This window comes from Sander lucioperca, chromosome 1, assembly GCF_008315115.2.
Source record: "Sander lucioperca isolate FBNREF2018 chromosome 1, SLUC_FBN_1.2, whole genome shotgun sequence".
Taxonomy (NCBI): Eukaryota; Metazoa; Chordata; class Actinopteri; order Perciformes; family Percidae; genus Sander; species Sander lucioperca.
The window spans coordinates 10,015,559-10,028,303 of record NC_050173.1 but is presented as its reverse complement, the minus strand read 5'-3'; the positions used below and the strand labels follow the sequence as shown (position 1 = coordinate 10,028,303).

The 12,745-nt window shown below is 41.6% G+C and overlaps 1 protein-coding gene across 1 annotated transcript; it reads left to right on the top strand.

Moving 5' to 3' along the window:
* Nucleotides 1-447: 447 nt before the first annotated feature.
* slc20a1b (solute carrier family 20 member 1b) lies at nt 448-12,625 on the top strand. The gene is made up of 11 exons (XM_031277686.2): nt 448-751; nt 1,815-2,499; nt 2,843-2,983; nt 3,979-4,064; nt 4,359-4,455; nt 7,816-7,935; nt 9,115-9,393; nt 9,531-10,158; nt 10,322-10,507; nt 10,624-10,708; nt 11,150-12,625. Exons 2-11 carry the CDS (start codon nt 2,151-2,153, stop codon nt 11,309-11,311), a joined length of 2,133 nt encoding a protein of 710 aa, XP_031133546.1. The 5' UTR covers nt 448-751; nt 1,815-2,150; the 3' UTR covers nt 11,312-12,625.
* Nucleotides 12,626-12,745: the final 120 nt, after the last annotated feature.

Sequence of the window (12,745 nt, the reverse complement as noted above, 5' to 3'; positions counted from 1 at the left end):
AACATCATAGGAAACGACTTTTGTTAGAGGGTGAATGTTGTTATCATGTCCGGTCGGATGCATTTGAATGAATGAAGTCTTCTGTAGCCTAATGCAGTCAACATCACCACCACCGGTGTTTTCCTGGATTGTTTTGATGGGACATTTCCTGTAGTTAGGAAAGGGGTTACTATGGGTGATTGTGTTTTTTGTGACAGCTAGGCTGCAGACGGCTATTTTTGTAGTGGCAGTGTATTTAAACCATATTTTTCAGTAACGTTTATATCTAACTATAAGTGAACATGTGACGTGTTAAATAAAGTTGAAAACGAAGAGTGGAATTTTCCGACGAAGTTGTACATCCATCCACTGAACGCGTGACGTGGGTAAAAAAAATAAAAAAGTCTTGCTGACAGCTGGGTGGTGGGGCGGGGCTTTACGAAGGGTGTATCCAATAAAAAAAGAACCCCCTGTTCCGTGTAACCGGCACGAGCAAGTTCTACACATGCGGCTGCGAGGCTCTCATTCAAACTGAGACGGTTCTGGATTTGGAGTTATATCACATCGAATCAAATAATAGTAAATAGCTTTTGACGTGGTCACTTTATTTTTTAACGTAAGGCATCTTTTTTTTGAAGGGGATCAATTTCCGGATCAGTTTAATTTTTTCATTATCCCGCGCGCGCTATCGTAAAGATAGTTTGTGCGCGCGCTAATTAGCTTACTGGCTAGCACGCTCTATTTTTCACAGGACTGACAACTGCAACGTGTGGTAAGTTTTATAATTTACACTTTGTATCAGAATACCTCTGTTTTATTTAATGAACGCCGTAACAAAAATCACCATTCGATGATAATGTAAAGCTAACGTTATCCGGAAATAAACCATTGTGCTATGTATTCACTACTAGATTTATCTAGCTAGCGTTATGTTCACCACTTATCTAGCTATGATTTTAGTGATCCGTTTGCTGGGTAACGTTAGCTACATTTAGTAACGTTATAAGCGAAGGCGGAGACCTGTCTAACGTTAGCTACGTTATTGTCGGTTGAACGCAATGGAAACTGTATTTTAACAGTATTGACCATCTGTCTAGCATATTGGCAGGTCATTAAAAAAATAGCACGACACACACACACCGGCGACTGCCCACGGTCAGTCGGAGGTGGTTTGTTTCCTTAAACGGAGTCACATCCGGTTGCATCCCTTTTACAAAAACAGACTGCGTATAATACGCACAGTAGCTATTATAGCTAATATAACTAGCTACACATTAAATAACTTAGACTTAGCTAATGTCTAGTCTATCGGTCTAGCTGTTTCTGTTTTATCGCGTGAAGTGGTATGAACAGATGGCGCTCGTGTTCAGGGCTGTGTTCTATGAATGGATGACGACACGTGTGCACGTAAAAACGATTATAATGTCGTTACGAGATCCTTATCTCGTAACATTTGTGGCCAGCAGTGCTAAACAAAAACGACAATAATTCGTTATACAGGTAAACTGCCTGGGTGATATTAGAGGACGTTGGTGTATTATAACCTTCGGTTTCTTCCTGCGACATTCACGAAAATGGCTTCCTATTGGTTTCACGAAAGGCGGCTATTAGACATCTTCCGGTCCAAGCGTTTACTACTAGCTTTTTCACCCTTTTACGTTGTTATCTTTCGTTTTTAAAGATTCTGATTTATCCGTTTTAAACTCCCTGATCTTCATGCATTTCCTTAGTGTTGTCAATGTCTTTTCTCTAGCTATGCTTTTCATGACCTTCCACATGAAGGTGGAATGGGAAGAAACTGTTTAAATTAAAGCAGGCCTTTTCTGTCTTTTCAGGATGTACCTCTGCTCATCTGCAGTTACAGTTGCACAATGGCAGTCTGTTTAATATCTCAGCACCAAAGGAACCGCAACATAGCTAGTATAATTACAGGATAGCAATAGGCCCACACTATACCTCTTAATTGTTTTATGGTCAGTACCAGGTAAAAGTTTGCACTGATAAATCTCAGAAATCCTGTTTAAAACAGGTGGGCCTAAATAAGTTAATTATTTATTTAACCATTTACCTCTTTCCTAGTTGCTGTTTATAAGTAGCATTATATAAATAGCTTTGACAGAAATTAATTCCCTTTTTAAAATTGTGAAGCAATTTCTCTATAGTCTGCAATCATGGTTTCAACAACTGCAACTGCAATAATACTGGCTAGCACAATGGCAATAGCGACCCAGACTCCTCTGACAGAGTACATGTGGCTGCTGATTATTGGCTTCATCATCGCCTTCGTCTTAGCCTTTTCCGTGGGTGCCAATGATGTTGCTAACTCATTTGGCACAGCCGTGGGCTCTGGAGTGGTCACCTTGCGACAGGCATGCATTCTGGCTACGGTGTTTGAGACTCTGGGCTCTGTACTCCTTGGGGCCAAAGTGAGCGATACCATCCGCAATGGTATCATCGACAACAGCATGTACAATGGCTCTGAGCACGTGTTGATGGCTGGATACACCAGTGCCATGTTTGGTGAGTATCTGCAGCTTATCTTGCATGTAGTTAAACCTGCGGTCATTGAACCCTGTGTTAGAACTTGGTGGCACGTAGGGCCTAGCACTGTTTGGTTCTTACAACTCGAAAATGTAATTTCAAACCAACATAGGGCGTTGTTTGGGAAATTTCTGAATCCAATTGCCCAAAAAAACCAAATTGATATGAAATTGCTATAAACAACGGTCTAATTTTGCCAATTTCTACTGTAGGCAAACTGTATTATGTGTCCTTTATGCTGATATTAAATATTGTCTGAAAAGGGAAGCTGAAACGAGGTCTATATCTCGGCTGATGCGATTAATTTATCTATTCTCATTAGGTTCTGCTGTGTGGCAGCTGGCTGCCTCCTTCCTTAAGCTACCCATCTCTGGAACACACTGCATTGTTGGTGCAACTATCGGCTTCTCGCTGGTTGCCAGAGGCCAGCAGGGAGTCATGTGGTACAAAATCCTCAGTATCGGTAAGTCAGACACTCTAATCAGCTGACCTAGAAATGTCTTCAGTGTTTGGTTGGATTGCATCAATGACTATATCAATGTAATGGCAGGGCGTGATTGGTAATGCAGTGTTATCCTAATAAATCAGCCAGTGTTGTGTCTGTGTTGAGGACCTTCAATACTCAGTTTAACAACGCGATGTTTATTTATGTATGGCTGTTGCCGATTCAGAGCTCAATTCATAACACGCACATAAAATATGGAATGTGTTGATATGTTCCATAGTGATTCCAGTAGTCACTTGTGTTTTGAAATATTTGGCTGGACTGTCAAGGTGGGGAAAGCAGGACATTTGATAAGCTCTTTATGCACGTCCGAGAACATGAGGCAATTATAGTCAAAGTTTTACCAGAATATACAGTAGAAGTACTAATTTCACAAGTTGTTTCTCACATTTGTTGCATTAGATGGTGGGATTCAGGTCTATGTTCCTCTACTGAAAGCCCAAACCTGATGTTAACCACACTGCCCTTTTTGGAAAAACAACAACTGAATCAGAAAAAATAAAATTTTAATGCCATTCAGTTATGGAAAGGGCCTGAAATGTTATACCAAGGAACCCTAATTGATTAACGACTGAAGAAAACAATCCATCTTTCCTGTCCATGGGACAGGTAGCTATGTTTCCAAACTAGCCAAAGAATCCATCTTCGTCCACTTATCTGGGGTTGGGTCGCGGGGGCAGCAGCTCCAGCAGGGGACCCCAAACTTCCCTTTCCCGAGCCAAAGAATGTCCCCTTTTATCAGGGAAATGATTATAGTAACTTAATAGTTAAAACTGGCAACTGGCATAGTTGACAGAAGCTGAGATGAGATTTCCTGTTTGTGATATGTCAGGATTGTTTTCCTACAAAAAAATACTTTTAAGGATGTGTTTTTTTTTTTTGTGTGTGACATAATTGTCAGATATTACATTTCCACTAAATTGCGATGCTCATATTATTTCTTTAATTTGCAGTTGCTTCCTGGTTCCTGAGCCCCCTTTTGTCTGGAATAATGTCAGGCATTGTTTTCTACTTTGTGCGCATGTTCATCTTACACAAGGTAAGCTGGCTGTCATCAAATTGTAGATAGTATGTGTTTTTGTGAGTGAGACAGGAACCTTCTGGAGTGATACATTTTTAGGTCAGTTTCAACACCGTACTATACCACTGCCAAAATGAAATAGAGGAACTGTTTGTTACTGGATGAGAATCGGGCAACTGTTTTCTGAAGCAGTTCCTTATCCACATCATACAGTGAGATTCAAATTACTGTAACCTGACAGCAAAATGGGAAAGTTCTGTTCATACAGTGGAATGTGTTTTTCTGACTTGGTGCTCTGTTTTGTCCCTGTAGAAAGACCCTGTTCCTAATGGATTGAGGGCCCTGCCTGTCTTCTACGCCATGACTATGGGAATTAACCTGTTCTCTATCATGTTCACTGGAGCTCCGAGTGAGTATCATTGTTTCAGTCATTTTGCTTTGCATGCCTGCCCACAGCCTAAAATAAACCACTCCCTCAGACAGCCGGATGCCCACACATATTCCAGACTCAACCAGACTGTTGACCATTTTTACAGAAGCTGTGTTTATTTAACATGTTTTTTGGGGCTCTCTTGCTTGTGGTTCTATGTGGGTCATAGCTGGAATGAAGTTTTTTAAAGCGGAGCACAACAGGGAGATGGAAATAAGATTTCACTTGACTCTTGACGTCACTGTCTGCTCTTCAGACATGAAGGAGGAAAAGAGAAGTAAAGAGGGTGTTGGAAATGGTCATAGTTGTCTACTGCTAGTAGTTGTATTGCTGCTTAGAATTTGTCCAGTAATGCTCTGAATACTTGTTGGCTTTTCGTCCCCAGAATCTTTTCATTAAATGAGCAATTTTTGCTCCTTTTTGTTTTCTTCTCTCTACAGGGCCTAACAGTTCAAGATGTTAGCTGGCCTGGGTCATTAAATGGCTGCTACAGGCCAGAGTTTGACCAGATATGGTGCACTGATGTGTGCATGCATATCAGCAGCACACTCAGAGAGGAGATCACTTGCAGTTCCAGCATAGCCCATAGCCCTGCTTAGTCAGGCACATTCTGTACAGTTGTGACGTTCTCACACCTCGACACACTGTACATGGGGACCTGTACTTGGGTACCTCACATAAAAAAGGTGCGAGGTTGCATTTCAGACACATTTACAAAACCCACTGCATCCTCCTTAAATTTCCCACTCACACACTGAGATCTCACTGGTAAATCCTCAAGACCACAGTGGAGTTTAATATCGAGTTAATCGATTCCTGCATGATGGTGGTGGTGATGATGATAATAATAATAAGACAAAGCATGAATCACAGCTAATTCAGTATCCATCCATTTGGCAGTATTTTGTTTTTCATCATCCAAAGTCAGACATCGCTTGTCATCCCGTATTCTGGCCCAGTTTTGGATAGTGTACTACACTGGCACACAGGACAACAGCTTATTGCTGATATATGCACTCTAATGCAGCAGTGATATCTGAACCCAACTGAGTACAGTACGTTTGGTTCCCTGTTTTAGATCTTATCATAGTGGTGCGATTGGACACCAGGCATCCCACAGCACATTCCTATACTCAATGTATACACCAGTGCCAGAGACCTCAAGTCAGCATGTGCATGCAATTTAGGCCAAAGAATTTGAGGGTCAGCTGTCGTTTGCAGATGAGGCTTAGTGTGACTTGGGTTCTTCACACCTTGTAAATCACTCAAGTGCTGTCACTCCACTGCAACCCCATGCATTGTAAAATATAAATCTACCACATAAACAGTATTAAGATATAATGCCTAGCCTATTAAAAATGTTCCACACCTTGTCACCTGGATATGAAGACTTATGGCTTTCTAATTCCAGTATAAAATAATTTCATCTCAGAGATACTGTTCCTTACATCAGCTGAATTTGCCCTGAATTCAGTCTGTTCAGAGAAAATCCTGTCCCCAATGAGTGCATGGATACGAATTTTCTGCCTGGGTTACCCACTTAAAAACAAACATCCAGTAGCGTTGGTTGCTTTGGGACACCAAACTATTGGCAACATAAAACGGATACTCGCATCTTAGTATACATGCCTTGTTTTAACCTGAGCCATGGACCTGAAACAAAATCCTAGGCGTCTTGGATGTTATTGTCATGGATAGGTACTTAATGTGAGAAATGAATGTTGGGCTTACAGGTCCCTTCAGTGCTGAGACTTAATGCAGCTGTCACTTAATTCTAATACTCTTGCTGCATCGGCTTCTAGACAAAAGTGAGGACAAATGACCAAAGGGTCCTTACCAAGTGAGTCATAAACTCATTGTAATTTGGGTTGGTGGCGAGATGTACATATGGTATCAAAACAACAAGCCATGTTATTGGGTGATGTAGGTCATGGGATACAGAGGTTTATGGGAGGGGTTTGGAATGCAGCCGTGGTTAAAGTCAATTTCCTGTGCAGTCATTCATCCCACTGCATGGCTGTGGTATAAACTCATCCCTTTGTGTGGGCGTGTTCATCAGACAGACCTAGAATAGCTTTTAAATCATTTCTTTTATATTTTGAAATGAGGTGCCTACAAACAAGTCACCATGACAAAGAATACGGAGAATAGTGTCCGGACCCTTTGTCATTGTCAGAGTGGTTTATTTTTTTGGTCCCTTTTTTTTATTTTTTTATTTTGTTGAATTCCCCAGGGTTTTAGAGCACATTGATACCTAGCTGCATCATACCTGTTACTGGATGTCCCACTACATGTGAGCCACAGCTGTTACAGAGCCTCCTTGTGGTTTCCCACTTATGCATCCCCAGTCCTGAAGGGAGTGAGCTTCCATTGCATAACTAAATAAACATCAGTTGGGTGCTCTGCAGTCTCATGCTGCAGTGTGACTCAGTGGAGAGAGTGCACTGTGGACTGGACTCGAGACAGTTATCGCTTAGCCTTGGCCCTAGTTTTCTTTTGTTTATCTTAAGCCCCAGTCCCAAAACTAGTTTTTTTTTTAAATTATGCATGGCCATATGCATAATCTCACCAGAGGTGTTTTGTGTTGGAATTTTCATCAGCTCTTGTTTTAGTTTTCTCCTAACTACACTGCTGACTTGCATCTTCTCTGTATGACAAAGATGACTGCTTCCCCTGGGGAAATTTAAATGGTTGCTTTCTGCCAGCATGTGCTGCATTATATCTACTTCTGCTGCGCCAGCTTTGCTGCAGTCTTGGCAAGAGGGTTCCTTATAGCTCCAGCTCCAGTGAATGACCCTCGCCCCTTTCTTTCCCTCCTTAAGCAGTGTCACCTTTTTAGGAACTCATCATCCATGTGCAGTGTTGGCAGGGCATTTTAGTGTCATGGTGACATTTTTTGGGTGTTGCATAACTGTTCACATCCAGGGGTACACATTGTTTCCACGTTTAACTAGGATGTGACACAGTGCAGTCATGCTAGTAACAACTAGAGCCGAAAGATGACACATCTGGTCAATGTCATTGAAGTTATTGCTATTTCCCTGTAGTTAATTTTCATTCATTGGCGCCATTCACGTTTTTAAATAAGAATGCAAGTTCCTCCTAACCTCACCTACTAAATTGGCTACTACCTTGACTTACTAAAATACTATGTTTTACTTTTTTTTTTACATAGTTTGTTTTATAAAATTGCTCAGTTGTAAGTTTGCTGTTTCTGACAACTTTTTGTGTTAACCACTAAGAAAGGTAGCACTCGCTGCCTTGTTTTTAAAAACTGCCTTTCTCTATTCTCCTTTTGTGTGTGTTTGATTGTGTCCTTGGCACCTGGTGATCCTTCAGTGCTGGGATTTGACAAGATCCCTTGGTGGGGCACCCTGCTCATCTCATTGGGCTTCTCTGTGCTGACCGCCATTGTGGTCTGGTTTATTGTCTGCCCTCGCCTCAAGAAGAAGATTGAACGTAAGTCACCTTTTTTGTTTTTCATTTTTAGCAACCTGCTGATTCAGTTTTCAAATCCCTGTCACCATTTTCAACTGACCACTGAAATGATGGTTTTTCTCACCGCCACTGGACAAGCGAGGGATTTAGCATTGCACCTGTAACCTCAACCTATTCACACTGAGGTCTCATATTAATCCAGCAAATGGAGCTCTGGGATATTTTGTCATAATGGAGTCGCTCTAATGAAAATCATCTGAAAATATTGTCACCAGTGTTTGTTCTATAATCCTGGATTAAAGTTTAAAAAAAAAAAAAAAAGGGCCATCTGCATTTACACACCATTGGTGTGGTTTTGGTGATGCAGGGGAACACATTCATGTTCCCATGTAGTTTACCATTAGGTTTCAATAGAACCTTTTGCAAAATGTATAAATTCAAAACTCATGTTCAAAAAGATGTCTGTTTTCTCTAATTTTAGCAATGTTAATAAACCCATTTATTGTCAGAGAAAAATATCTTAAACATATTTTTTGAGTGATTATAGATTTTACAGTACCTGTCAAGTGTCTCTTCTAGTAACCGAAACCGCAGGTTTATCTGACTGAGCATGATCTGTCTAGATTAGCCTCCAGAGTCAAGCAGCCTAATTAGGTCATAGTGATCCACTAATTGGTCTTTACCTTGACTATACTAAAATAAACCTAGGTGGACTTAAGGTGTTGGCATAGCCTTTGCAGTGTAGGTAGAAGGCTTGATGGTGACTGCTTCAGGTCTGGCCTTGACCAGTTTGGATGATGCAATGTGGCCAACTGGTCAGAATACTCTTATGATTATATCCTAGAAAATATTGGCATTATCTGATTCACTTAAAAACCACAAACGCATGGTATGTGAGTCACAGGCTGTTAGAAGTCTTACTGTCTTTTATAAGTTAAGCTGCTAGCGGTAGTGTAAATATGTTCCTTGTAAGATCATAATCCATTTATCTGATCCTGCGAACTCAGGGGCTCACTTTTGAACACGGGTAATGTTGCATTTATAGGACAGGTTTTTTTTTTACTCTGGTTATGCAATTCTTAAGACTCCTACATCTCTGTTTGAAAGGAAACACTTGCTGTGCTAGTACTTCTCTGCTATACAGGGTATATGTTTGGACATGACCCAAGCAATATCTCACTCCACCTCCTCCCCTAATAGGAGATATGAAGTCTTCCAGCCCCTCTGAGAGCCCCCTGATGGAGAAGAGGGAGCTAAGAGAGGCCCAATGTCCAATCTTGAAACAGACTGCCAAGGAGACTACGCCTACCACCCTAGATGTCAATCAAAGTCCCTCTGTTCAGCCCCAGGCTGCCCCTGAGGAGCGCAGGGTGGCGTTTGACATTGGAGAGTCTGACGATATTGACAATAATAAGGAACGCAAGGTGGCGTTTAACATCGGAGACTCTGACGATGCAGAAGACGGCGACGCAAATGGTGGTAAGTATGCCAAGAAAACAAAATTGTTAAAACATATGTAATTAGAATTATGTAGATTAATGGTATGTAATGTAACTTTCCTTCTTATGCTACATAATGAAACATGAAGTTGCTAAGTTTTTTTCACCCCTCTGCAGCCCCCAAACAGGTTCAATCAAATGGTCAGGTCAACAATCAGCTGGTCCAGCACAGCAATGGCTCCACAAATTCAGCCAATCAGGTCCAGTTCAACAACCAGGTTCAGTTCAACAACAGGCCAGCACAGGTTCCAAGTAATGGTTACAGCCAGTACCACACGGTCCACAAGGACTCCGGCCTCTACAAGGACCTGCTGCACAAGCTCCACCTGGCCAAGGTTGGTGACTGCATGGGCGAGGGGGGTGACCGACCTATCCGACGCAACAACAGCTACACCTCCTACACCATGGCTATCATCGGCATGCACGGAGACTACAAGCATAAAGAAGGGGACTACCGTGCCTATGAGGAATGCGACAAGGGCACAGGGCCAGGGGGTCCGGAGAAGAAGCGCGTGCGTATGGACAGTTACACTAGCTACTGCAATGCTGTGGCAGAGCACACAACTCCTGAAGCTCTGGGAGAAGGTGATGTGACACTAGAAATGACGAAGGAGGATGCAGCTGGCAGCCAAAGCTCTCTGGATGGGCTTGAAGCAGACAAGCCAGAAGTCTCCACTCTCTTCCAGTTCCTCCAAATTCTCACCGCCTGCTTCGGATCCTTTGCCCATGGAGGAAACGACGTTAGGTATGCGGATTCCTTCATGAAGGTCATGTTGTTATTATCAGGCTGATAAATTAAACTTTTGTTTCTCTGGCATGTTGTAGGTGACACTTTACTTATCAAGGATCAACAAAAGTCTGAATCTTTGAGCCCTGTTATATAATTAATTTAATTCTTTCCTCTGTAGTAATGCTATTGGACCGTTGGTAGCTCTGTGGCTGGTGTACAGAACCAGCCAAGTGATTTCGGAGGAACCTACACCCATTTGGCTGCTGCTGTACGGTGGCGTAGGCATCTGCGCTGGACTCTGGGTGTGGGGTCGCCGAGTGATCCAGACTATGGGCAAGGACCTTACCCCCATCACCCCCTCAAGGTATAGACTCCACAGACCTGATTCTCCTTAGTCATAAAACCACATCCTCCTCAGACATTACCAGTCTTTAAATTTAGCAAGCATGCTCAGACATAAGTGTTTTTATTTCCTGGCAGTGGTTTCAGCATCGAACTGGCCTCAGCCCTGACTGTCGTGGTAGCCTCTAACATTGGCCTGCCTGTCTCCACCACCCACTGCAAGGTAAGCTGGTCAAACACTGTGGTCTGGGAACCAGACTGAGACACAGGAAAGTGTATTTAGTGTAAGGGAGGCTACAGTAAACAGGAACCTAGTCTGTGAGACGGTCCAAATGTGAAGCAACTTTCTCCTCAATAGAATTTTACATTTTAGGTATGCAGAGATATTCTGAAGTCATACATTTTAGGGGTACACTTTGTTTCCACGTTTAACTAGGATGTGACACAGTGCAGTCATGCTTGTAACAACTAGAGCCAAAGGATGACACGTCTGGTCAATGTCATTTAAGTTATTGCCATTTCCCTGTAGTTAATTTTCATTCATTGGCGCCATTCACGTTTTTAAATAAGAATGCAAGTTCTTCCTAACCTGACCTCATGTTGACTTACTAAAATACTGTGTTTTACTTTTTTGGGATTTATCTGATTACTGCTGTGTTTCTAGGTTGGCTCTGTGGTTGCAGTAGGATGGCTGCGCTCAAGGAAGGCAGTAGACTGGCGTCTATTCAGAAACATCTTCATGGCATGGTTTGTGACTGTGCCCATCTCTGGTCTGATCAGTGCCGCCATCATGGCCATCTTCATCTACGGCATCCTTCCCCCATAGATGTGGGCTGCACCCCAAGCAGGGGAGGAGAAAGAAAGCGCTCCGGTGCGCACCAGGAGAAAAAGAGTAAAGTTGTACGGCCAAAATATATCGCTTACCTCAAGCCAATGACTTTGGAAGAAAAAGGAAGGAAAAAAAAAAAAGAGAAATGTTTGAAGGACTTCTGATATGGGCCTTTGGTTCTTGGCTGCATCATTTTCAACCTAGAAATTGCTGATTGTTCCATTTGGGCCACATTACTTCCAGTGGGAAGTTTGCATTTCGTTGTTCTGACTTGCTTTTTCATATTTCATCATTCTGTAACGAGTTAATCTAAAAGCACCATCTGCTTTTTTTTTCTAATACTCATTCTTCCTTTTTTTTTTTTTTTTACTTTAAAATTATGTATATACAACCATGTTTTCATTTTGTTTTACACGTTAGAAAGAAATGAGCAATTGAAATGCAGTATAAGCCTTTGCAGATGTAACTCTCCAGTCATAACACATGCTGAAAGTAACGTAGATGCAAAATCAGTATTTCTTAGGTGAAAAACATTCACAGCACTGCAGTGTTGTCTTTATGACACACCATTATCTGAATAGTTTACTATGGTAGAAGCACCAATTGTACACACTGGATGACCACCTGCAAAAGTATGTGACATACCGTATTAATGGCATAATGGGTGACAAATGACAAAGCCCTAATCGTCGATGGATTATCTGCGATCCAGTCTCATTAGAATCTCCTGAGGCTCTACATTTTCGAACAGTGCAGAAATAACCGTGAAATTTTTACTTGAATTTGAGAACTGTAACAGCAGATGGTCAACTAAGGGAAACAAGTGCTCTCAAACAAGACCTACATAAGTCTTCTGTTAAAACTTGATTGCATCATCTTTGATGGTTAAATGCTTTAGGCATCCTTCAGTGTTGTTACACTTCACTTTGTATCGGCTACTTCCCCAGGATGTTCTTCTTGCCTAGACATTTGGGTTATTCTAGCTTTCCTCTTTTTTTTTTTTTTTTTTTTTTTTTTTCGGCCTTGGAAGGTGAATAAGGTTGTAAAAGAGGACAAACGGGAAACCAAAACTGGAGGTTATCTAACTGGGTGGTTTGGTGTTGAGCTGATCTGGTCTCTTGTTGGAAGGAGGGCTAACATACGTTGCATGCCACCGGTGTGTGGTCATTTAGCTGCAGTACTAAATGCATATCCGATCTATAGATGGTGTAGATGCCTTAATTGTTTTGGTTTATTATCCAGTAGGTACCAAAGAAATGTTTTTTTTATTGCACATCAACATACTCTAGTCCACACTTGTACATGAAAAAAAAACAAATAAAAATGGGAAAATACTGGAGTTGAACTTGTTTTTGTTGCTACTTTATAACATAAGAAAGCTATAGCGTGTGTGTATATATACAATGACAAATACGGAAGAAGTATTCAGTT